The 27,172-nt window shown below is 39.8% G+C and overlaps 1 protein-coding gene and 1 long non-coding RNA gene across 4 annotated transcripts in view; one reads left to right on the top strand and one right to left on the bottom strand.

Moving 5' to 3' along the window:
• Positions 1-21,593, top strand: part of LOC134350531 (uncharacterized) — a 53,338-nt gene extending 31,745 nt beyond the window's left edge. The window contains exons 2-3 of one of the 2 annotated variants that reach the window (XR_010018931.1): positions 19,290-19,458; positions 20,578-21,593. This is a non-coding gene — a long non-coding RNA (uncharacterized LOC134350531). Of the gene's footprint in view, positions 1-19,289; positions 19,493-20,577 lie in introns of both variants that reach the window. The other variant, XR_010018932.1, reaches the window with a different exon arrangement.
• The window catches only part of ints7 (integrator complex subunit 7), a 70,678-nt gene that overhangs the window by 8,020 nt on the left and 35,486 nt on the right, over positions 1-27,172 (bottom strand). For both annotated transcript variants that reach the window (XM_063055817.1, XM_063055819.1), the window contains exons 10-16: positions 25,014-25,111; positions 19,264-19,503; positions 18,010-18,147; positions 15,208-15,414; positions 9,610-9,804; positions 7,694-7,797; positions 6,729-6,797 (exon numbers count right to left, since the gene is read on the bottom strand). In XM_063055817.1, the coding sequence (XP_062911887.1) occupies positions 6,729-6,797; positions 7,694-7,797; positions 9,610-9,804; positions 15,208-15,414; positions 18,010-18,147; positions 19,264-19,503; positions 25,014-25,111 (1,051 nt within the window). The remainder of the gene's footprint in view (positions 1-6,728; positions 6,798-7,693; positions 7,798-9,609; positions 9,805-15,207; positions 15,415-18,009; positions 18,148-19,263; positions 19,504-25,013; positions 25,112-27,172) is intronic.

Below are 27,172 nucleotides of genomic sequence, written 5' to 3'. Positions count from 1 at the left end.
TTGTGATGGCCAAGGCAGGCTAAAAGAGCCAGTTTCTGATTCTACTCAATGTGACATCAACTCACCTTATTCAAATGAAACATAACCTCGCTATTTAAACAAAAAAGTGGTTCACTTATTTATAAGCAATAACATTCTACTGGCTTTTTTAAATTGTTGCTTCCATGTACTACTCATTATCTGAATAGTGCTTTTTATTATTACTGCCAAAAAAGGCAAATGCACATTTTGTCCACGTTATACTGTTTCACAGATCTCTGCAAACTCACTTTACCTACATTCCTTTGTAGCCTCGCATTCTTTGCAATTTTTTCCTTTCTAATTAAGCAACTACAGTGCCTTTAACAAAGTTATTTATATACACTGTAAACTAGAGGCTCAAAACTGATCCCTGTGACACACCAGTCATTACATTTTGCTAGCCAGAAAAGTATCTAGTTGGACCTGATTTCCTGTCACATTACTGTTTATTGCCCACATGAGCCTTTATTTTCAGCAAGTGACACCTTATCAAATGCCTTTTGTAAATAAGCATAGTAACTCCAGCAGTTCCCAAACACACATTACTACTTTAAAGAACTCCAATAAATTTATAAAACTACATTGACTTTGCTTAACCATCTTGAACTTTCAGTTCCCTGAAGTAACACCTTTATTTTTAAAACTATCATTTTCTCTATGTAAGGTTTAAGCTAACTGGCTTGCAAGTTTCCTGCTTTTTCAATTCCCTTTTTGAATAAAGGAATTGTATTTGCTATTTTCCAATTATATGGTATCTTTCTTGTATCTTTAGAAACTTTAGGAAAACTGAAACCTTGGCATCAACCATCTTGCTAGCCATTTTTAAGCCACCAGGTTGGTCCATTAGGAACCAGACATATATCAACCCACTCCAATTATTTCCTCAGTTTTACTTCCACGGTGACAATATTCTTTCTGATCTTTCTCTTTTCCCATTCCCAATTTGCAACTATTTCTGAGATGTCCCTGATTCTTCATAGCACATACTTGAACAAAATAACTATAATTGAATCCCCCAATATTTATTCTCAGTTCATTTTCTGAAAGATCAATGCTTACTTTATTAATATTTTAAAATATCTAAAGAAACTACTATAATCACTGTTTCCTGCTAGCTTTGTTCAATTTCTAAAGCAAAGGAGGATAATGTAATGGTAAGACTGCTTCATATCTGGAATCAACTCCATATTGCTTCAGAGTACTCCCTCCATACAGCTGGCTTTGTGAACAACATAATGATCTGTGCAATGTTTGGAATAGACGTATCCATCACATTGTCTGTCATTTGTATAAATATTCTGGATGAAAATGTACTAGGCATGATTAGTAAGCTTGGAGACAGCAATAAAATTAGGTGGTGTTATAGACAGTGAAGATGGTTATCAAAAATTACGAGGAATCTTAATTAACGAGGTAAGTGGCTGAGGAATGAGAAATGGCATTCAATCCAATTAAGTGCAATAGGTTGTATTTTTGAGAAGTCAAAACAGAATAGGACTTCTACAGTGAATGGCAGGGTTCTGGGGAGCATTGTACTCCTGTGTCCCTCAGTTCAACAAGCACATTGTTCCCTGAAAGTGACATCACAGACGGATGAGGTAGGTGCTGAAGGTAGCATTATGGCACCCAGCCCTTCATCAGTTAGGGTACCGAGTATAGGATTCTGGGATGTTGCGAAGCAGTTGTACAATATTGGCAAGGCTGTACCTGGAGCACTGCATGCACTATAACTTTGTTATAGAAAGGACATCAGTAAGCTGAAAATGTAAATAAAATTTATGAGAATGTTGCCAGGACTTGAGGGTCTGAGTTACAGGGAGGTGATGGGCAGGCTGGGTCTTTATTCATTGGAGCATAGGTGACTGAGGAGTGATCTTGCAGGTGTAAATTAAAAGAAAACCATAAACAGCATAGACAGGGTGAATGTATGGGCCCTTTTATCAGGGAAAGGGAACTTAAAAACCAGCTGGCAAAAGTTTAAAGTGAGGGGGGAAGGATGTAAGAGAACATAATAGGAGCAGGAGTAGGCCATCCGGCCCATTGAGCCTGCTCCACCATTCAATAAGATCATGGCTGATCTGACCATGGACTCATCTCCACCTACCTGCCTTTTCCCCATAACCCTCAATTCCCCTACTATGCAAACATCTATCCAACTTTGGCTTAAATATATGCACTGAGATAGCCTCCACTGAGCAGAGAATTCCACAGATTCACCAATCTCTGGGAAAAGCAGTTTCCCCTCATCTGTCCTAAATCTATTCTCATGAATCCTGAGGCTATGCCCCCTAGTTCTCGTCTCACCCATCAGTGGAAACATCTTTCCTCCCTCTATTTTATCTGTCCCTTTCATCATTTTATGTTTCTATAAGATCTCCTTTCATTCTTCTGAATTCTAGTGAGTACAGTCCCCAGGCAGTTCAATCTCTCCTCATGGTCTAGCCTCCACATCTCTGGAATCAACCTGGTGAACTCCTCTGCAGCATCTCCAAAGCCAGTATATCCTTCCTCAAGTAAGGAGACCAGAACTGAACACAGTACTCCAGATGTGGCCTCACCAATACCCTGTACATTTGCAGCATAACCTCCCTGTTCTTAAATTTAATCCCTCTAGCAATGAAGGCCAACATTTAGTCTTCCATTTTTTCCTTCCAAAGTGGATGACCTTGCACTTACCATCTGCCAGACCCTTGCCCACTCACTTAACCTATCTATATCTCTCTGCAGACTCTCTGTATCTTCTCCGCAATTTACTTTTCCATTCAATTTAGTATCATCAGCAAACTTGGAACTACACTTGGTCCCCTCGATGTACATCGTGAACAGTTGCGCACCCAGCACCAGCCCCCTGCGGCTCGCTGCTCACCACTGATTGCCAACCAGAGTAACACCCATGTATCCCAACTCTCTGCTTTCTGTTAGTTAACCAATCTCACAATTATCCATAAATTATTACTGGGATAATCCAAGTTAATCTGATACTCAAGACAGCCTATCTTAATGTATAAAGATTAATTTTCTTCCTGTATGATAAAGCAAATTTAACTGAAATGGGGATTTTACTTCTGTACCCCAATAGTTCAAAGCATCAATAGTACAGCTTCCAAGTCACCCATGGGACACCAACTATACAAAAGTTCAAACAGTAACACACCAAAGATAATTTTGATTACAAATATAAGTTCAAATAGTCATACAGGGGGGAAAAAAAAGATACAGGACATTCATCCCAAATACTGTGCCCACTGAGCTAGTCCCAACCTCCTAATTCAGCCCATATCCATCCATGTATCTATGTAAGTGCTTCTTAAGTAATAGTGTGCCTGCATCAATCTACTTCTGGCTGTTCATTCCATATGGTCACACCCTCTCAGTGGGAAAAGTTGCCCCTTGAGTCTCTTAAATGTTTCATCTCACACTCTAAACCTATGCCTCTTATTTTGGGCTTCCCAATGTTGCAAAAGATTTGCCATCCTGTGCCTCTCAAATTTAAATACTGATTGCCGATATGAATATTTATACTATGAATTGGGAAACTTTGAAATGTACTGATCCAAGGAAGACAGAATTTGTTATAAGTAAATGTGCAAGACAGAAACCTACTTGGCATAAGCTGTTCATTTCTTTCCTATACAATGCTAATTAAGTTCTGGGACAACTCTATACTAAAGCATTGTTTGTAAAGAAAATTCACAGATTTATGTTGGAAGGGATGGTAATTGTGACCACAAAGAGAATTATAGTTCAATAACTCTTGTAATAACAGAAATAAATCTAAGATAGTGAGCAGTAAAGATGTCAGAAAGGACAGGCAGGTGATGGGGCAAATTTGCAGCCATTGGGATGAGTTGCAGTGCAATCAAAGCAAAAAGTACCAAATACTGGTCTTAAGGTGTTAAACTTAAATGCATGAAGCATAAGGAATAAGGTGGATGATCTTGTCGTATAGCTACACATTGGCAGGTAAGATATTGTGGCCATCACTGAGACGTGGCTAAAGGATGCATGTCTCTAGGAGCTGAACGTCCAAGGATACACGGTGTATCGGAAGGATAGGCAGGTAGGCAGAGGGGGAGGCGTGGCTTTATTGGTAAGAAATGATATTAAATCATCAGAAAGAGGTGACATAGCATTGGAAGGTGCAGAATCTTTATGGGTTGAGTTAAGAAATCGCAGGGGTAAAAAGACCCTGATGGCAGTTATATACAGGCCTCCTAACAGCTGCAGTGATGTGGACTACAAATTACAACAGGAAATGGAAAAGGCTTGTCAGAAGGGCAGTGTTATGATAATTGTGGGGGATTTTAACATGCAAGTGGATTGGGAAAATCAGGTCGGCACTGGATCTCAAGAGAGAGAATTTGTAGAATGTCTACGAGATGGTTTTTTAGAACAGCTTGTTGTTGAGCCCACTAGGGGATCGGCTGTACTGGATTGGGTATTGTGTAATGAACCGGAGGTGATTAGAGAGATTGAGGTGACGGAACCCTTAGAAGGCAGTGATCATAACATGATTGAGTTCACTGTGAAATTTGAGAAAGAGAAGCCGAAATCCGATGTGTCGGTATTTCAGTGGAGTAAAGGAAATTACAGTGGCATGAGAGAAGAACTGGCCAAAGTTGACGGGAAAGGGACACTAGCAGGAAGGACGGCAGAGCAGCAGTGGCTGGAGTTTATGCGAGAAGTGAGGAAGGTGCAAGACAGATATATTCCAAAAAAGAAGAAATTTTCGAATGGAAAAAGGATGCAACCGTGGCTGACAAGAGAAGTCAAAGCCAAAGTTAAAGCAAAGGAGAGGGCATACAAGGAAGCAAAAATTAGTGGGAAGACAGAGGATTGGGAAGTTTTTAAAAGCTTACAAAAGGAAACTAAGAAGGTCATTAAGAGGGAAAAGATGAACCATGAAAGGAAGCTAGCAAATAATATCAAAGAGGATACTGAAAGCTTTTTCAAGTATATAAAGAGTAAAAGACAGGTGAGAGTAGATATAGGACCGATAGAAAATGATGCTGGAGAAATTGTAATGGGAGATAAGGAGATGGCAGAGGAACTGAATGAGTATTTTGCATCAGTCTTCACTGAGGAAGACACCAGCAGTCTACCGGACACTCAAGGGTGGCAGGGAAGAGAAGTGTGCGCAGTCACAATTACGACAGAGAAAGTACTCAGGAAGCTGAATAGTCTAAGGGTAGATAAATCTCCTGGACCAGATGGAATCCTCGGGTTCTGAAGGAAGTAGCTGTGGAGATTGTGGAGGCATTAGCGATGATCTTTCAAAAGTCAATAGATTCTGGCATGGTTCCGGAGGACTGAAAGATTGCAAATGTCACTCCGCTATTTAAGAAGGCAAGGAAGCAAGAAGGAAATTATAGACCTGTTAGCTTGACGTCAGTGGTTGGGAAATTGTTGGAGTCGATTGTCAAGGATGAGGTTACGGAGTACCTGGAGGCATATGACAAGATAGGCAGAACTCAGCATGGTTTCCTTAAAGGAAAATCCTGCCTGACAAACCTATTGCAATTTTTTGAGGAAATTACAAGTAGTCTAGACAAGGGAGATGCAGTGGATGTTGTGTATTTGGATTTTCAGAAGGCCTTTGACAAGGTGCCACACATGAGGCTGCTTAACAAGATAAGAGCCCATGGAATTACGGGAAAGTTACATACATGGATAGAGCATTGGGTGATTGGCAGGAAACAGAGTGGGAATAAAGGGATCCTATTCTGGTTGGCTGTTGGTTACCAGTGGGGTTCCACAGGGATCCGTGTTGGGGCCGCTTCTTTTTACGTTGTACATCAACGATTTGGATTATGGAATAGTTGGCTTTGTGGCTAAGTTTGCTGATGATACAAAGATAGGTGGAGGGGCCGGTAGTGCTGAGGAAACAGAGAGTCTGCAGAGAGACTTGGATAGATTGGAAGAATGGGTAGAGAAGTGGCAAATGAAATACAATGTTGGAAAGTGTATGGTTATGCACTTTGGCAGAAGAAATAAACGGGCAGACTATTATTTAAATGAGGAGAAAATTTGAAGTTCTGAGGTGTAACGGGACTTGGGAGTCCTCGTGCAGGATACCCTTAAGGTTAACCTCTAGGTTGAGTTGGTGGTGAAGAAGGCGAATGCAATGAATTGTGAAAGAAAGGAAACTCAATTTCAAAATGTCTTAATTTATCTCAGTGCAACAGTTGTACAAGTCTTCCATAATCCCAGGGTAATCTATATCTTACACTGAAAGGACAAAATAATGAGTAGTCTTCACAGGTGTTGATATCCTTGCAATTTATACTATTCTAACAACAATTTATCCTAATCTGAGATTAAAATTTTGTTTGATCTCCCAGGATGGGTCTAAATGTGTATATTGTAGTTTTGTACAAATTAATGACATCAAGTCATATGAGTGTCACTTCACCTTGTATTGCTCTTCGCACAAGCAAGGAACCTTAAAATGGCAACTAACTCTATTCATAACAATATTCCATTTTATTAGTATTTTCCAAGAACATTGGTTGAATTACTTAATCGAGGTTTTTGCAAGTGAAAGATGAGAAAAATCTTAACTCTGTACTGGGGTTTTTGTTCCAAATGAGATCAGTATGTTAACCCGTTGAACCATCAGCTTTATTTCAGTTCAATATTTTCCTGATGATAAGGATACTTAATATCACATTAAATCATAGAAATTACTATGAAGTTTTTTGTTGTACCTGGCGGAATCTGGATCCAGGATTAATGCTTCAATCGAGTGAGAAATTAGTAAGCAACTTTGTTGCTGTCTGTGGAGTAAGTTAAAGGCCACATGGGTTAACAGACAATTTAAACTGCACCTTGTCCCTAAGTTCCTGTACTTTATTTTTAAAGTACTTTTTAAAATTTCCTTGCACTTCCAAGGAACTGTTGCCATTTCCCTACATGACCATCAGGCCACAAACAAATCTTGAACCTGTGTTATTTTAACTGTGCTCCACATCTAGGGGTGGAATGTCGAACTCCAGTAGTTTTATAACAGTTACGCTGAAAAATGTGCTTAATTAACTTAATATGACAACTTCAATCATTTCTTTGAATGTCAAGAATTGCTGACAGAAAACCATGTGCTGCTTGGGGCTTCTAATCAAATATAAAATTGCTGTCCTAGGCAGGTGTAAACTGAGAAGTTCCAGGGATAACAAGTGTCCAAGTCACTGTAACCTGGAGATTCAGGGCAACCATGTTCCTTATTTGTGAGCATAAATGGTCTTTTAAAAAAAAGAGTTGCTATGCCACTGAAATTTACTTTACTGTACAACTTGTCCACATTTATACATGCCCCTTATTTGCAGGGTACTGTAGCTGGAGGATACCAGAAAGGAGGTGCAAAAGTTGGCCAATTTGACCACAACTTTTATAACCCTCATGCTGAAACTCCTCCTACCTCTATTTGCAATGCAAGTGCAGCAATTTAGTGTACCCACCCCAGGAGCAAGCAAGAACATTTGAATAAAAAAAGACTAGGATAAACTGAAACTGCATCTTTTTGGCTAATAATTTACTACAGGTAAATCCTAAAGATACCTTGCAACAATACCACAGCAATGATTCCTATTTTAACATTTGGTGACTTGAATCAAATCTGTAATTATTTTTTACCCCAGCTTATGCAAGCAAAATGCTGCTTGGCAGAAAAGGATACAGTTGAACATTTCTCAAGGTGGCAGAGTCGGCATCAAAGGAAGATTGATAAAGGTCATGATAACGAGTTGCTAGACGTCTGAATTCTTCCATTGATATCTTCATCTAAATAATAAAAATGTAATTTAGATTAGAATGGAACATAATTAACATTGAAAGTTAAAAGTAAGGCTGACAAAATATAATTTCTATTTCTAATTTTATAAAGGATCCAAGGGGACATTGCTTTGTTGATCCAGAACTGGCATGCCCAAAGAAGGCAAAGAGTGGTTGTAGACGGGTCATATTCTGCATGGAGGCTGGTGACCAGTGGTGTGCCTCAGGGATCTGTTCTGGGACCCTTACTCTTTGTGATTTTTATAAATGACCTGGATGAGGAAGTGGAGGGTTGGGTTAGTAAATTTGCTGATGACATAAAGGTTCGAGGTGTTGGATAGTGTGGAGGACTGTCAGAGGTTACAACGGGGCATTGATAGGATGCAAAACTGGGCTGAGAAGTGGCAGATTAAGTTTAACCCAGATAAGTGTGAAGCAGGTCAAATATGATGGCAGAATATAGTATTAATGTTAAGACTCTTGGCAGTGTGGAAGATCAGAGGGATCTTGGGGTCTGAGTCCATAGGACACTCAAAGCTGCTACGCAGGTTGACTCTGTGGTTAAGAAGGCATATGCTGTATTGGTCTTCATCAAATGTGGGATTGAGTTCAAGAGCCGAGAGGTAATGTTGCAGCTATATAGGACCCTGGTCAGACCCTACTTAGAGTAATGTGCTCAATTCTGGTCGCCTCACTACAGGAAGGATGTGGAAACCATAGAAAGGGTGCAGAGGAGATTTACAAGGATGTTGCCTGGATTGGGGAGCATGCCTTATGAGAATAGGTTGAGTGAACTCGACCTTTTCTCCTTGGAGCGACGGAGGATGAGAGGTGACCTGATAGAGGTGTATAAGATGATGATCGTGTGGATAGTCAGAGGCTTTTCCCCAGGGCTGAACTGGCTAGCACAAGAGGGCATATTTTTGAGGTGCTTGGAAGCAGGTACAGAGGAGATGTAGGGGGTAAGTTGTTTTTTTTTTATTTTTTATTTTTTTTTTACGCAGAGAGTGGTGAGTGCGTGGAATGGGCTGCCGGCGGCTGTGGAGGCAGAAATGATGGGGTCCTTTAAGAAACTCCTGAATGGGTACATGGAGCTTAGAAAAATAGAGGGCCATGGGTAAAGCCTAGGTAGTTCAAAGGTAAGGACATGTTCGGCACAGCTTTGTGGGCTGAAGGCACTGTACTGTGCTGTATGTTTTCTATGTTTCTAAAATTGGAATTGGCTAGTATTTTGGAAACCAGAAAATGAAAGAATTTGGAATGGTTCAGAAATGCAATACACATCTGAGATTGTTATAAGGAGGTATTTAAGATGTTAAAAGACACACAATGCTTTCTTGCACTGGAGTGTCAACTGTAATTTTAACTAGTTAAACATCTTATGATCAACTACCAAATCTTTATATTCATATCAAATTTACCTTGGTCCTTAACATATTACACATTTCAGGTCAATTTTGATGAAGATTTTCCAAGTTGAAACACTAAATGCTTCTCTTTCCACAGATACAGCTTGATTACTGAATATTTATACCACCGATATTTTCAGACACCTCAGAGGATGTCGAAGTAACAACTACGTATTTTATTATCAAGCACAAAAACATTCTAAATCACATTGATAAGAAATGCATTAAAGAATGTTAGCAATACTAAAAGAAATCAAAATGTACACAGATACTACTGAGAATAAGCAAGCTAACTCTTTCGCAAGTTATTCAGAGCTATTTCCAACTACTGCATTGGATTTTGGATGCAACTTCAATCATATGACTATGCAAAAAACCCAACACTCAGGATGGTCCCTGAATTTGCTTGTACCTGGTTGGTAATACGGCCACATCTCTGCAAGTCATTTCCTGATGCCATTGCAATTGCTGTGGCAATTGCAGGCGGAGGGCTCGTCTTCAGGCTGTTACAGGTACAGATCAGCTGTGAGAATGCCTGGAGCATGTCAATCCGTAGCTTAACAAATTCACACTGGAAAGTCAACGGATTGGTGGGCGTGCTTGCAGCCTGAAAAACATTCAAGTTTACTTCCATGCTGTCAAATAATTTTAAAATTTGAAAATCTGCTTCACCTTTATTTTTGCACAACATAGAATGATTATCAAACACCAAGGGTTTTTGTGGAGTCTAAGGAAACTGATGTTTCTAAATGTGTAGTCTGCGCAAGGGAGGATACAGACATCTCACAAAACATGAATTCTGAGCAAGAGTAGGTTGACTGGCCTGAACTTGCTCTTCCACTTAGATCATGGCTGGCTGACTGACTGCAACCACAACTGTGCATTCTGTTTCATCCCCCTTAAGAAATAAACCACAATGCCCTAAAACTTTTAGCACTAATGCTACCACCCTTTAAGGAAGAGTGCTAAAAAAAAAATGTAATCCTCATTTTGTCTCAACGGTCATAAATGGGTAACCCCTTGTTTTAATCACCCACAACAGGATACATCAACTCCAAATTCAACCTGTCGCAACTCCTTAGGATCGAGTATGTGATGATGTAGTTACTTCTTATCTAAACTCCAGTGGGTAGAAGTCAAGCCACTCAGTGTTTCCTCAAGCCAAACTGTTCATTTCAGGTACTATTCCAGTAAACTTCCCCTGAACAGCTGAACACATTTGTGTCCATCCTTAAATTAGAAGACCAATATTGTGCACAATATTCCTGATGTGATCTCAATGTGCTAAATAATTCCCTATTGTATTTGATACTTCAGCAATAAACAATGCTGTTAGCTTTTCTAATTACTTGACATATCTATACGCCAGCTTTTGGGAAATTATACATAACACCTTGTTTCCTCTCTGATCTACAGTCTCATCACATAGATGTCTATTTTAACAGGAAAAGTATAAATATTAACATATTTCCTATGTTATAATGTTTGCTAGAGCTTTGTCCTCTCAGTTGGCCTATTTCCCTTGCCTCCTTGTAAGAACTTTGCACCTCCTTTTATTTGTATCACAAATTTCACAACTATACTTTAGTGTCTTCATCCAAGGCATTGTATAAATTGTAAAACTGACATTCCGGAACCAATTTCTGTGCTGCACCTGTCAACTACTAAAAGACTTTTTTTTTGCCAACCACTTCATTGGCATGAACAAAAATGGCTGTGCCTCTGAACCAGGGACTTTTATTTTCTGCAGTAACACATTGATATGCAGAACTTTGCACTGACACGGCAAAACTACCTTGTACTGAATTTTTGCTTCCTAGTCTTTTTTAAACATACTGTTCAATCTTCTGAACTGTCATGTGTCTGGTATTATTCATGTTTCTTTACATGTTGTGCCACCTTTAACATTTTGTTACCCATGCATAATGGGTCCACCCCACGGAATTTTTCTCTCATTCGGAATGTCTTTGCTCTGAAAGATCACAAAAACTGTATGCTACCACATCTCAACCAATAGATCCCTTAACATAGATAGATAGATATACTTTATTAATCCCGAGGGAAATTTGGTTTTGTTACAGCCACACCAACCAAGAATAGAGCGTAAATATAGCAATACATAATCTGTTCGCTCACTTTACTTTGCTTTGCTTTCATGTTCGTAATTGTCCTTCAGTTTTAAGTTACCAGCCTTGGATCTATTTTTCTCAAGTGAATATAAAATTTAATCATTATCATTACTGCGAGCTCCAGTATGACACCTTCAGTGAGGTCATTAATTTAATTCAATTTTGCAATACCAAATCTAAAATGGCATGGTCTCCTGTTGGCTCAGATTATGTTGTCTTAAAGTATCCAGAATGCAGAACTCCTCATCCAGGTTTGCTTGGATTGCGTATCCAGTCCACTTGTAGACTACATTAATGATTATTGTCATACCTGTCTGACAAACTCCAATTAACTTTCTTTTGCATTGTTACCACGTGATTACTACATTGAGAAACCTGTAGAGCACTCCCAGTTGTTTGACTTTTTAAAAAATTTTCCACAAATTATCTTGTAGTCCTACAAAATTATAAGCTCTAAAAAGACATTTTTGTATTGTTAAGTTGTACAAATTGAATATGGGTGAACACTTCATGCATTTGCCTGCCTTTTGCTGCCAAATATTTAATCCACACAGGCATCAGCATTTGTATGAAAATATTGTGGAAAAATGACAATATGGGGAAGCTATTGTATCAGTAGAAATCAGGAAATTTAAGGGCACAAAAGATGATGGGCCTTACCTACAGGAGTGACCTGCACCATGAACTCAGAATGATGCTGACAAAAAGCTTCCAAAACTGGCAAGCTTAGTCATGTTAGTTTGCCTATCAGGAGTTTAAAAGATGGTTATTATCTACATTTCCCCAAAAGCCTTGCCCAGTATTCTAGAACTTCACAAAGGTACTTTAACGATTACTGCCTTAATTGTTGTTATCATAGAAACATAGAAAATCGGTGCAGGAGTCGGCCATTCTGCCCTTCAAGCCTGCACCGCCATTCAGTATGATCATGGCTGATCATCCAACTCAGAACCCTGCACCAGCCTTCCCTCCATAGTCCCTGATCCCCATAGCCACAAGGGCCATATCTAACTCCCTCTTAAATATAGCCAATGAACTGGCCTCAACTGTTTCCTGTGGCAGAGAATTCCACAGATTCACCACTCTCTGTGTGAAGAAGTTTTTCCTAATCTCAGTCCTAAAAGGCTTCCCCCTTATCCTCAAACTGTGACCCCTTGTTCTGGACTTCCCCAACATTGGGAACAATCTTCCTGCATCTAGCCTGTCCAATCCCTTTAGGATTTTATACGTTTCAATCAGATCCCCCCTCAATCTTCTAAATTCCAACGAGTACAAGCCTAGTTCATCCAGTCTTTCTTCATATGAAACTCCTGCCATCCCAGGAATCAATCTGGTGAACCTTCTTTGTACTCCCTCTATGGCAAGGAGGTCTTTCCTCAGATTAGGGGACCAAAACTGCACACAATACTCCAGGTGTGGTCTCACCAAGGCCTTGTACAACTGCAGTAGTACCTCCCTGCTCCTGTACTTGAATCATCTCGCTATAAATGCCAGCATACCATTCGCCATTTTCACTGCCTGCTGTACCTGCATGCCCACTTTCAATGATTGGTGTATAACGACACCCAGGTCTCATTGCACCTCCCCTTTTCCTAATCGGCCACCATTCAGATAATAATCTGTTTTCCTATTTTTGCCACCAAAGTGGATAACTTCACATTTATCCACATTAAATTGCATCTGCCATGAATTTGCCCACTCTCCCAACCTATCCAAGTCACCCTGCATCCTCTTACCATCCTCCTCACAGCTAACACTGCCGCCCAGCTTCGTGTCATCCGCAAACTTGGAGATACTGCATTTAATTCCCTCATCCAAGTCATTAATATATCTTGTAAACAACTGGGGTCCCAGCACTGAGCCTTGCAGTACCCCACTAGTCACTGCCTGCCATTCTGAAAAGGTCCCGTTTATTCCCACTCTTTGCTTCCTGTCTGCCAACCAATTCTCTATCCACATCAATACCTTACCCCCAATACCGTGTGCTTTAAGTTTGCACACTAATCACCTGTGTGGGACCTTGTCAAAAACCTTTTCAAAATCCAAATATACCACATCCACTGGTTCTCCTCTATCCACTCTACTAGTTACATCCTCAGAAAATTCTATGAGATTCGTCAGACATGATTTTCCTTTCACAAATCCATGCTGACTTTGTCCGATCATTTCACCGCTTTCCAAATGTGCTGTTATCACATCCTTGATAACTGACTCCAGCAGTTTCCCACCACCGACGTTAGGCTAACCGGTCTATAATTCCCCGGTTTCTCTCTCCCTCCTTTTTTAAAAAGTGGGGTTACATTAGCCACCCTCCAATCCTCAGGAACTAGTCCAGAATCTAACGAGTTTTGAAAAATTATCACTAATGCATCCACTATTTCTTGGGCTACTTCCTTAAGCACTCTGGGATGCAGACCATCTGGCCCTGGGGATTTATCTGCCTTTAATCCCTTCAATGTACCTAACACCACTTCCCTACTAACATGTATTTCCCTCAGTTCCTCCATCTCACTGGACCCTCTGTCCCCTACTATTTCTGGAAGATTATTTATGTCCTCCTTAGTGAAGACAGAACCAAAGTAATTATTCAATTGGTCTGCCATGTCCTTGCTCCCCATAATCAATTCACCTGTTTCTGTCTGTAGGGGATCTACATTTCTCTTTACCAGTCTTTTCCTTTTTACATATCTATAAAAGCTTTTACAGTCAGTTTTTATGTTCCCTGCCAGTTTTCTCTCATAATCTTTTTTCCTCTTCCTAATTAAGCCCTTTGTCCTCCTCTGCTGAACTCTGAATTTCTCCCAGTCCTCAGGTGAGCCACTTTCTCTGGCTAATTTGTATGCTGCTTCTTTGGAATTGATACTATCCCTAATTTCTCTTGTCAGCCATGGGTGCACTACCTTCCTTGATTTATTCTTTTGCCAAACTGGGATGAACAATTATTGTAGTTCATCCATGCAACCTTTAAATGCTTGCCATTGCATATCCACCGTCAATCCTTTAAGTGTCATTTGCCAGTCTATCTTAGCTAATTCACATCTCATACCTTCAAAGTTACCCCTCTTTAAGTTCAGAACCTTTGTTTCTGAATTAACTATGTCACTCTCCATCTTAATGAAGAATTCCACCATATTATGGTCACTCTTACCCAAGGGGCCTCTCAGATTGCTAATTAACCCTTCCTCACTGCTCAAAACCCAGTCTAGAATAGCCTGCTCTCTAGTTGGTTCCTCGACATGTTGGTTCAAAAAACCATCCCGCATACATTCCAAGAAATCCTCTTCCTCAGCACCTTTACCAATTTGGTTCACCCAATCTACATGTAGATTGAAGTCACCCATTATAACTGCTGTTCCTTTATTGCACACATTTCTAATTTCCTGTTTAATACCATCTCCGACCTCACTACTACTGTTAGGTGGCCTGTACACAACTCCCACCAGCGTTTTCTGCCCCTTAGTGTTACGCAGCTCTACCCATATCGATTCCACATCCTCCCGGCTTATGTCCTTCCTTTCTATTGCGTTAATCTCCTCTTTAACCAGCAACGCCACCCCACCTCCTAGCTAATACTCTAAAGTAACAACTCCAAACAGAAAAACAACCCTACTCAAACTGGTATTTAGATCAGTCAGGTTTAAAATGGCTTTCCTCACACTCAACAGTATTTTACGTAGATTTGTTTTCTGACATCAAAGGACTCCAGAAAGGGGTTTTGTCACTCTTTGGCTGTGAATTAGATTTCTGAAGTATTTTCAACATGGATAGACCAACAGATCAGACCATTCTGCGTAATTTACAAAAACTTGTGTGAACCATTAATTCTGCAACCACAAATCTCATGTATTCGAACTGAGAAAAATGTAAAGTTTTAAACTTACTGTCAAAGAAGCTATGCCCCTCTGGTAGTGTTTCAAAGCCTCAGCAATACAAGCCAGTGCAACACTGGATTTGCTATCTTGCAGGCCTGCCAAACATTGCTCTGCTTTTGAGAATTCCTTCAAGCTGTTTAGCCAGAAGTAAAAATGTTCAGAGGCCACTTGAGTTAACAAGCCATGGTAGAGCTCTCCAGCCATATTGTGGTTTCCCTGTGAATAACAAAACAGTCAGTAAACAGGCATATCTCTAAGCTGCTGGAAAGGATTCCTGTCCAAATTTTATTTGCTCCTTTAGTACAGTATTACCATTAACTTCAGAACTGAAATCTGTGGTAATTTAATTTTTTTCACAACATTTCCCCTCAATAATGGTAAGATTGGGAATCTTGGTATGTAGTGGACTTGAAGTTGAGATCTGTGACCTACTAATTAGAAAAGACTGGTCATCAGCTGTAGTCAATTACAGGTGATTTTAGTGGTTTTGATCATTAGAATCTGAAACAGTGTTTGGATGAGCACTTGAATTACCATGACATTTGCCAAGTGCAGGAAAGTGGGATTAGATGGAACTTGATGGCCAGTAAGGATGTGATGGGTCAAAGAGTCTGTTTCTGTGTTGTGACTCTGACTAACAACAATTAACAAAATGCTCAGAACTGCACCAAAAATGAAATGAAACATTCAAGCAATAAAGAGAAAAAAAACTGGCCCATAGTTGAATTGCTGAGCACATTCTGCAACAATATTGCACTAGCTGGAATCTACCACTAGAGGGTGCCCTACGCCTGCATAAACTTTACAGCCAACCCCAACCATGAACAGAGAACATGGAGCAGAATAGTGTCTGCTTACACAGAAACCAATTGCAGTTTAATCTTTCAGGCTTCCAGCACTGAAACAGGGTTGCAACACATTGATTTCATACAATAACAAGTTATGAGCCACTGAGTTTCAATTCATAACCAAGATTTTTCATGGTCTACGTTAGTGATGGCATCAGTTTGCTTTCCTTGTCCAAGATCTGATCCATGAATAAATAACAAGAACAAAGCCAACATGGGATTAAGATTTAACTGGTGATGAGCATTATCTCTATAAATATCTTTTTATGATGGCAAGTGATAAAATGCTGCACTTTACATTTCAAAGTATTTTTTGTAAGAGCCGTGCAGTCATAGTGCTCTGCAAAAATAAATGAGCAATTAGTTTGTTTTGTGGCTAAACTTAATACAAAAGTTCCCCTATTCTTCCTGGATGAACCAATTATTTATAATATATCTAAAGAACACCACACCTACAGTGCAGCAGGCCTATTCTGCTGCAGCTGTGTCAGTAAAATCATGAACTGAAACACCAGCAACATGGGTGATGTGGATAACATTTATTTCTAATCTACATATTATGCTACTCAATTTTATAGAAATACAACAGATGGCTGGCTTATATTAATAAGGAAAAGTATAACCTGAGCAAATATAATGCCCACTATCAAATGTCATTAAAAAATTTCAACAGCTATTGTTACAAACCTGCATGAACTTACTAAAGAAGCTCTCAAGATTACGAATGACCTGACTTGCCATGTTTTTAAAGCATTTTATGGTGGTAATGATAATGTTTCTTGGTACTCATTAATAACTGGATACAGAATATATTCCAACAGTTTCATTAGTGTTAGCACAAAAATTTAATGAAGTGAAAGTATACCAAATATGTTAGAACAATACAACTTAAGTTACCATGGAGAATGGATATTTCTGACTTGAGGAAAGATCAGCCCATGGGGAGTTCTCAGGAACCGAACTTTTACATAACTCAGGGACTATTCAAGTTAAGAGTCAGAGGATAACCATAAGTGGCTTGTAACCTATTATTCGGTTGTAGTTTCAATGCTCTGCATGCCACATAGAACAATGGCAACATTGCAAACCAACAGAATCAGTTAACTTGTTCACACGATGGCTGCTTGAACACCAGAAACCTTTTGTTATGCTGTAACTGAAAAGCAATTCAAGACTAGAAACAGACAACATTAACCTTTGCAACAAACCAACATGTTTCAAAAAAGATTAGGGGGAAAAGGAGACTTGAACCATGATCACACAGATTAGCAGAAAACAAAATAGCTTGGCAAAGGCTTTTGGAAGTCAAAATCTGATGAGATGGCAGCGTTCCAGTGAACAGAAGTGAAGTAATTGATGCAGGTAAAAGGAGGAATGATACATAAATGTGCAGGAAGACAAACTGTGCGACAGACACTAAGCATAAAGAGTTTCCAGAGGCAAGATAGTACTGTAGAGATGGGAATATTAGGATGAAATGAATGAAAGGGGACCTGGAAGATGATTGACATTAAGCCCATACCTTTGCAGTGTGAAAAAGTCAATTTTACAGAAATTAATCACCTTTACAATGAATTTTTAACTACACCATCTAACCTCCACAGACAGAAAATCAAACAAGTGCCTTTAGATGTGAAATGAAAAGAGACTGGTGATGGAAATTGAGAAGTTAGGACAATGCACAAGATATAGTGTGCTAATTCCATCTGCACCAGTTTAAGAACAACTAAATCAGAGTGAGACAGAGAAAAGATTCAATGGGCTAAACATTTCTCCTGTCCCTCTTGCAGAGGGGATCTTCTCCAATTTCTGAATTATTTTTGTGAGATTGAGAGGTGCTCTTTGAGTACTTCTGAAAGTTCAAACTTTGAAAATTTAAATATTGGTTACATTTACTCTTTGGGTATAATTAACTTCTTAAAATAAGTACAGGTATTGAAGATTATTTTTAAAAGATGCTCACCATCCGGGATGCTTGACGAGCAATCTTATAAACTGTCCAGCCATTGGCTCCATTTTCCAATTGCTGTTTTATCACATTTTTAACATCTGTAGACATAGTTTTCTGATTGGCTACAAAAATGACTGTAGCCAATGCTACCTGAAAGGCAGAGGAAAGAGTTTGTGGATTAAAAATGTGGATATAATATTTTTTTTAAATGCAAGCCAATAGAAACAACTTTCACTTGTGTAATACCATTTAACGTTAAACCTCCTGGTGGTCTACAGCAGCGCACATCAAGCATAAACTGGTACAAGCCATTAAGTATAAATTGTATGTATTCTGGAAACAGGTTAAATTAGTCTGGACTTTACTTTGCAGTGATAACTTTACAAAGCCGTTACAGGCCAAAAACACATTTCCGCAACTTTTGAAGTGAAAATTCTTGGAAAGGAAAATGTGCATATTCTTTGATAATGATGAAATCAGATTTATCTGATCACATTATTCACTCTTAAAAAGGACCAAAGACCAGTTTTCTGTTAAAATCTTTTAAGTCACTGTGTTGAAATTTTTTGAAACAAGTTTTTACACTATTTTATAAGAAATTTAAAAAATGGAATGATTCACCAAATAATAATTCAGTTGGTGAATAGATTTTTGCACCTCCAACACAGCAAAAAAATGCTCACTTAGAGAGTCATTGATTAACATCAATCAGGATAGATTTTTTTTTACAAGAAATGTATATTAAAGGCTCTGATTAAAATATTATAAATGGATACAAAGTAAATGTTCTCTGGATATTTTTGATATTTTTGAGTGAACTCGGCCTTTTCTCCTTGGAACGACAGAGGATGAGAGGTGACCTGATAGAGGTGTATAAGATGATAAAAGGCATTGATCGTGTGGATAGTCAGAGGCTTTTTCCCAGGGCTGAAATGGTTGCCACAAGAGGACACAGGTTTATGGTGCTGGGGAGCAGGTACAGAGATGTCAGGGGTAAGTTTTTTTAACTCGAGTGGTGAGTGCATGGAATGGGCTGCTGGCAACGGTGGTGGAGGCAGATACGATAGGGTCTTTTGGATAGGTACATGGAGCTTAGAAAAATAAAGGGCTACAGTTAAGCCTAGTAATTTCTAAGGTAGGCATATGTTCGGCATATGTGGGCCGAAGGGCCTGTATTGTGCTGTAGGTTTTCTATGTTTTTAAACCCTGTAGCACCTGTCCTTTACAAGTGAAATGCCCCCAGTATATAAGTCTGAAGGTTTTTACCATAAGTTCTTGCTGTTTATCTGTAGATGACGATCCAATCATCTTGTACAATTCCAGGAGCTCTGCCAGCATTCCCTCTCCCAAGACGGGCAATTGCACTGCTATAGCTGCAAGGCAGTGGCACATTGGAATGCGAGCGACGTCCTGGGCAGTATGTAGTTGGGTCAGCAGAGATTCAACAACAGGCTGGCTCAGGTGAGGGCAACGACACATCAGCTTCACCATGCAGGTAAACGCAGTCTGCGCAACAGTGAAAAGACCAAGGCACTGAACAATTTCAAAGTCATAAGTACACTGACTTTTTTTAGAAAAACATATTAGTTCCCATTTGAGTGCCAACGAAACCATCAATAGCACAAATGTCTAGACTATTTACAAGATAAAATATTAAATGTTTTAAAATAAAAATCAGCATAAATTGGCTCTGTAAATCTTAGCACTGGAAAGGACCGGAGAGTAATGTCTTTTTTCCCTCATAGCCATCTATGCAGTCAAGGACAGTATGGCTTCCAAAATTTCTAACACAGAATGGCAATTTTTTTCTATTATTCAGGAAGAAATGAAAATGAGAGGAACTATGTACTTTGCTGTTGACTCCCTGTCACTAATAACTCTTGTAGCCGCTGGTATCACTATTTGTTTTTTCTTAGTCAGAGCAACTCCATTCCAGTCCTTCCACTCATGGAAGTCCCCCGTTTCTTTGCTCCAACCTCCTGATCATAGTCAGCTTAAGGTGGAGTTGGGTTGATGAGGCACATGGGCCCAGCATATTTGCTCGCATTGCAGTACTGAGCTCCCTATTCCGTTCTTCTCAGGCACTTGCCTTCCAACTACTTCCCTCATTTCCTGAGAATAAAGCATAGAAAGCTAGTTATAGCTGGAGACTAGCAAATCATTATCAGAGAAGATGAGTGAGAATTGGAGATGATGAAAGGGGAAGGTGAAGCATGTAAAGAGAACCAATTGAAAGGAGCAAATAGAGAAAAGTAGTATCAAAAGGAATTGGAATGGAAAATAAATGGAGATTGTGTCAATTACATGGAAAGCTTTTGTTCTTTCTGTGCACTATATCATCCAAATGGGTACCTTGTGAAATTTTAACAAGTTTCTGCATTTGATTTTCTAAATGGAATTTGCACTAAAAAGGCACAAATTTACATAAATTCAGAGCAATTCAAATTTCTGTATGATGAAATCTGAGATGAGCCCTGCTTGATCATACCACTGCAGTGACCTATTTTTCTTAACTGACGAGTAGAGGATATAGACTATGGTTTTCAATGATTCATTAAAACACCCCCTTCTCAATTTCAGGTGCTTTTATAAATGGCAAGCTCGGCCAGATGCAGAGAAACAGAACAGATGGAGCACCTTCCCAGGATTGTTTATGCCCTCTGATGGCCAATTTACAGTAGAACGATTAATGCAGAAAATAAACTAGCACCTAATTCAGCTACAATTAGTGGTGGCTGATTAACAGATTTACAAGAGATGTGTGTCTTCAACAACAGAGTAATGAGAGGTGATTCCAGGTTTGTATTTAAGGTTCAACAACATAGAAACCGCTTACTACCAGTTTGTTCATATACTGGATCTAAATTTATTACCCACAGAACATAATGGTACCGCACAGGAACGGACCCTTTGATACCAAATTTATCTGCCTGCACATGGCTAATATTCCTCTACCCCTTGCCTGTTCATGTTCTTGTCTTTTAAATGTTGCTTTCATATCTGTGCTACCACTTCTCTTAGCAGTGCACTACAAGCACCTACCATTTGGTACATAAATGAAATTTGGTATGTAATTTTCCTTTAAATGTTCCCCATCTCACCTTTAAGCTAAGCCCTCTAGTATTCGACATTTACATCCTGGGAGAAAAAGACTGAATATTTATCCTATCCAACCGCTCATAATTTCATAAACATCAGATCACCCCACTGTTTCCAACACTCCAGAGAAATCAATCAAGTGTGTCCAACTTCTTGTAGTGCATTCTCTCTAACCCAGGCAACATCCTGGTGAACCTCATCTGCATCCTCTCCAAAGCTTCGACATTTCTCCTTCAATGCCGCAACTAGAACTGCAACACTCTGAACGTGGCCAGAAAAACTCTAATTCAGCTGCAACATGACTTTCCTACTTTTATCATCAACACCCTGACTGACGAAGACAAGTATGACATTCATCTTTACCATCCCAGCTACTTGTATTGCAGCTTGCAAGGAGCTCTGGACTTGCACTCAAGATTTATCAAATCTAAGGGTCCTGCCTTTTATTTCCCTTTACACTTTGCCTCCTAAAGTGCAACACCTCACATTGGTCTGGATTAAACCCTAATACCATTTCACTGCCCACATTTACAATTGGTCTATATCCTGCTGAATCCTTTGACAACCTTTCTCATACTTCACAGACCTCATCTGGAAACATATTAATCAGTTCACATACATTTTTGTCCATGCCATCTATGAACATCACAAATAACAGAAATCCCATCATCAATCCTTGTAGAACACGTCTGGGCACAGACCTTCACCATTATCTTCCGTCCCCAATGGCCAAACAGGTCTACTAAATTCCATGGATCCCATGTGCTTTAATATTCTGGATTAGTATAACGTAAGAGCCCTTGTTGAATGCTTAACGAAAGTCCATGTTGACCCCATCCACTACCCTACCCTCATGAATAATCTTTGTCAACTCCTCAGGAAACTCCGTCAAGTTCGTAAGGCATGATCTCTTCTACTCAAAGTTATTCTGATTATCTTTAAGTCTGCTTTTCCAGATACAAGTAAATGCTATCCCAAAGAACCTTCTCCAATAATTTTTCTAGCACTGATTTTACACTCAACAGCTTTATGCTCACCAGCTTAGAATTTCCTGGTTTATAACTATTGCAGAGGAACAATATTCTCAAGTCTTCTGCAACCTCACTTGCGGCTAAAGACGATGCAAAGACCTCTGTCAATGCCACAGCAGTCTTCACCTCTCAATAACCAGGGAATGATCCCATCAGGTCCTGAGGATATCCATCTTGCTGTCCTGAAGAGTACAAACATTTCTCTTCTTGATAGCAACATACAGTTGTCCCCTGCTTTACGAAACCTCACTGTTACAAAAGACCTACATTAGTACCGTTTTCGCTTTCAGAAGGTGTTTTCACTGTTACGAAAAAAAAAGCAGCACGCAATAAAAAATCAGTGCTCGATAAAAGGCAGCGCGCGCCCCAAGCAGCCGCTCTCCCCGGATTCGGAACTGCACTCTCGCCGGCCTTACTTAAACACGTGCCTGTGAGCAGCCGTTTGCAAGATGAGTTCTAAGGTATTGGAAAAGCCTAAAAGAGCTCGTAAGGGTGTTACACAGCGTAAAACTAGACATAATTAAGCGTTTCGATCGTGGTGAACGAAGTAAGGACTAAGTGAGTTTGGCTTGTGGAAGTTGACGAAGATGACGTTGAAGAGGTTTTGGCATCCCATGACCAAAAACTGATAGATGAAGAGCTGATGCAATTGGAAGAGGAAAGGCTAACAATTGAAACTGAATACAGTAGCGAACGGACCGAAAGTGAAGTCGTCTAGGAACTAAACGTGAAGCCACTACATGAGATTTTTACTGCAATGATAAAGTACGACTTTAATTTTGAAAGGGTACGTTGGTTTAGGAGATATTTGTAGGATGGCTTGAGTCCTTACAAAGAACTATATGATAGAAAAATGCGCGAGGTTCAGCAGTCAAGCAAGCCTTCTGCATCAGCCACAGCAGACAACGAACCTCGACCTTCGACATCGAGGCAGGCAGTCATAGGAGAAGATGAGCTGCCTGCTCTAATGGAAACAGACGATGAGATGACATCCCAGTGTCCCACCACCCCGCGATTCGTGGAGAATGCAGTGGTAGCCGAGAGGCACACAGCACATCTTTAAGAAAAAAGCTGAAATAAACATGCTAATTAATTAGGTGCTGCCCGACACGTAATTAATTAGCATATTTATTTCGACTTTTTTCTTAAAGATGTGCTGGATACCTCCCGGCTACCGCTGTACCCCTGCATGCTTTGCGGTTCGGTATCTGTCGGCAGCCTGGAGGGTGGGGCCACTGCACCACCTAACCTGCAACGACTCAGCCTAACACACCATCATCAGTGTGCTCGGCACTGTCCCAGTTCCGGTAAGTGATACTACACTGTACATACATTATTTCTACTTTATATCAGCTGTGTATTTTTATGTGTTATTTGGTATGATTTGGCAGCTTCATAGTTTAAAGGTTACTGCAGAGCGCTTGCGCCGTGTTTCTGCCAACAGCACTTGCGTGAGATTTTCTGCCAACAGCACTTGCGTGAGATTTTCACTACGGAGAACAGTGCAGTAATGATTGTGGAAAAGTATTTCTACTTTATATGGGCTGTGTATTTATCATATCATTCCTGCTTTTACTATATGTTACTGTTATTTTAGGTTTTATGTGTTATTTGGCATGATTTGGTAGGTTATTTTTGGGTCTGTGAACGCTCACAACCGTTTCATAGGAATGCTCTACCTTCGGATGGCTGGAGAAACCTGTACCCTAGAATATTAGCATAGCCCTCACTGATCTCACTAATATCTGACCTCCTTCTTGGAGAATACTGTTCCAAAACACCTAGCCCACTTTCTCTAGCTTTGGGCGTAAGTTTGTTAAAATAACATTTCTTCTTCCTTTCAACATCCTCAGCTTCCTTTTATTCATATTGCACATCTTCTCTTTCCTGTAGTTTTTCATGGAATCACCACACAGCAGGTTGCCTTATCTTGCAACTGAACCTCTTCTGTTCAGAACACCGTAAAAATTAGTCTAGCACCCCAGCAAATATTTAACATCTGTGACCTCTAAATCAATTCATGTGCCAGAGGAAACATTTTCAATCTTGAACATTCTTCTCATCTAGCCTCCAGATTGCTTTCCAGTCTATTAATATGCCATGATTCAGATATGATTAAGGCAGATAATATTACTAAGCGTGAACGTGCTTGACAAGAATCAACTAACCTTAAAATTTGACAGTGTATTTATTTTTACTGAAATTTCAATTTAAATAATTTTGCTGAAGGCAAGTTGCCCTTTTGTAAGGTAGGGTAAGCAATATTAGTTATCCTTATTATCAGCAGTCAATCAGGCCAAGCAATGGGTCCTCTGCACAACGAAAAGTGCTGCTAAGGCAAAATAAAAGGAAATCCCTTTATACAATAAAATACACAAACTGGAAAAAGACGTGATTTAAGACTTTAAGTGGATAAATTGAACCTGCAGATATTATCCTTGGAATGGATGACGCTGTGAGATTCTAGAGGAATTTAAAATTATGAAGGGATAAACAGTGTAGATTAGTCAGAAGAATAAGACCCACGGGACAGAGATTGATGATTGGCTAAAGAACTAGATGACATGAGAATGTTATTTTTAAGCTGCCAGTAGCACGAGTCTGAAATGTGCTAGCATTCAGGAAAGGCATCTGAATAAATATTCACAAGAAAGAATTTGCAAGGCAATGGGATGACAGTGGTAAGTGAGACTAGGTGGGTTGCTAATCTCAATAAGTAAAATAGCCTTCTGTACTATTACCACTGAGTCTGCACAACACCTTGTATAACTGAAACAGATGTCATTGTCATTACAAACAGTACTGCGAGGCCAAAAATAACCCATCTACGATAAAACAATTCTCATAACAGCATCAATTCACCCATAAGCAGATCCTGCTCCTTACCTTTAAAGCATTCTGTGCTCCTATTTTACTTTCCTGGCTACAAAGGACAAGGAGGGATTCCAGAGCAAAGACTGCATCTTGTTCCAAACCCAAATAATCTACAAAGTGGAAAAAATTCCAAGCATAATTAAAAACTGTGGGTGTAAAAACATGATCTTGCTATTTTAATTTTGTTCAGCTGTCATGCACTTCATTCTCTTGCTACGTCCTAGGCTGAAATAAGGCCGCTGTTGTGAAGATTGAGGCAAAGCAGGTTGGGCTAATTCTGCTCATAAGATCTCTTCTTTCAAAATGGAGCCATTTAAATGAAATGGGGAGAAAAAAGCCTATTAAATATTCCTGTACATGAACTTATTTGACTTTGAGGATACACGTTACAGGCAAAATGCCAAAGTTATCATATTTTATAGTATTTAATATGACCAGTGTATGATAATGCAACACACACAAAATGCCGGAGGAACTCAGCTGGCCAGGCAGCATCTATGAAAATGAGTACAGCCAATGTTTCGGGCTGAGACCCTTCAGCAGGACTGGAAGAAAAAAAAAGAAGAGGAGTCAGTGTTAGAAGGTGGGGGGGAAGAAGAAATACAAGCAGATAGGTGAAACTGGGAGGGGGAAGGGGTGAAGTAAAGAGCTGGGAAGTTGATTGATGAAAGAGATACAGCTGGAGAAGGGAGAACTTAATAGGAGAGGACAGATAGCCATGGGAGAAAGACAAGGGGGAGGAGCACCAGAGTGCAGGCAAGGAGCTAAGATGAGAATAAGGTGAGAGAGGGAAAAGGGGATAGGGGATGGAGAATGGTGAAGTGGGTGGGCGGCCATTACCGGAAGTTTGAGAAACCAAAGTTCATGCCATTATGTTGGAGGCTACCCAGACGGATTACAAGGTGTTGCTCCTCCAACCTAAATGTGGCCTCATCATGACAGTAGAGCAGGCCATGGATTGACATGTCAGAATGAGAATAGGAAGAGGAATTAAAATGGGTGGCCACTGGGAGATCCCACTTTTTCTGGCGGTCAGAACATAGGTGCTCAGCGCAGCAGTCTCACTGATATAGAGCACCAGGAGCACCGGACACAGTGTATGACCCCAACAGACTCACAGGTGTGAAGTATCGCCTCACTTGAAAGGAATGTTTGGGGCCCTGAATGGTGGTAGGGGAGGTGGTGTAGGGGCAGGTGTAGTACTTGTTCCGCTTACAAGGATAACTGCCAAGAGGGAGATCAGTGGGGAGGAGGCTAGGGAGTCGCACAGGGAGCAATCTCTGCAGAAAGTGGGGGGGAGGGTGAGGGAGGGAGGGAGGGAAACGTGCGCTTGGTGGTGGGATCCTGTTGGAAATGGCAGACATTATGGGAAAAGTTATGGATATTTGAAGAAATGATTACTTTAAATATCAATAAAAATATTAAGCAATACAGTGAAGTAATGGTTAATTTACATATTTGGGAATAGTGCCTCAAACAGACACAATTCAGTTATTCAGGTGTAATTTTACTTAAACTTAAACCTGTGTGAACCCTGTTCATTTTTCTACTATGCAGTCTCTAAAATACTACACAGCACATCTCTATAACAATAATGCAGTAACATTCAAGGTGAGCTTCCACCTTGCTGGTTAGAATTCCAGTCTTCTAATTACCTATCTCAATATTTATTAAATTCTGGACAAAACCTAGCCAACTTGAATTTCAGCACCCTATCTTACAATCACATTCTGCCAAATCAATGTCTTATAAACAGATTAAAAAGGAGTTGCGAAAACAAAAGTCTACCAAATAATCGACTGATTGTTCGAGGCATTCTCCATTTAACCCTCACCCCACAGCACAGAAATTCCAAACCACGCTTTGAAAATTTAAGAACATCATTGAGATGAGAATAGTTCATGGATCATAAGTTATAGCTTTTATGACCATTCCCAGAGCCTGCATACTATCTTGCACAGAAAGGGCCACAAAAATATTAGGAAGCTACCAATGTTACAAACAAACTAGATTTCGGGCTTTGTAAAAACGACAACAGAGTGAAGATCCATCATCAATCACAGATCTGGTAAAAGATCAAGCTTGAATCACCAGCATTTTGTTTTTATTTCAGATCTCCAGCATGTCACCTTTTTTTATTTTGATTTTTAAACTCAGATCAAACCTGATTT

The sequence above is a fragment of the Mobula hypostoma genome, chromosome 8 (genome assembly GCF_963921235.1).
Source record: "Mobula hypostoma chromosome 8, sMobHyp1.1, whole genome shotgun sequence".
NCBI classification, from domain to species: Eukaryota; Metazoa; Chordata; class Chondrichthyes; order Myliobatiformes; family Myliobatidae; genus Mobula; species Mobula hypostoma.
Note: the sequence above shows the minus strand (reverse complement) of the source record. Positions and strands in the feature narration are given on the sequence as shown.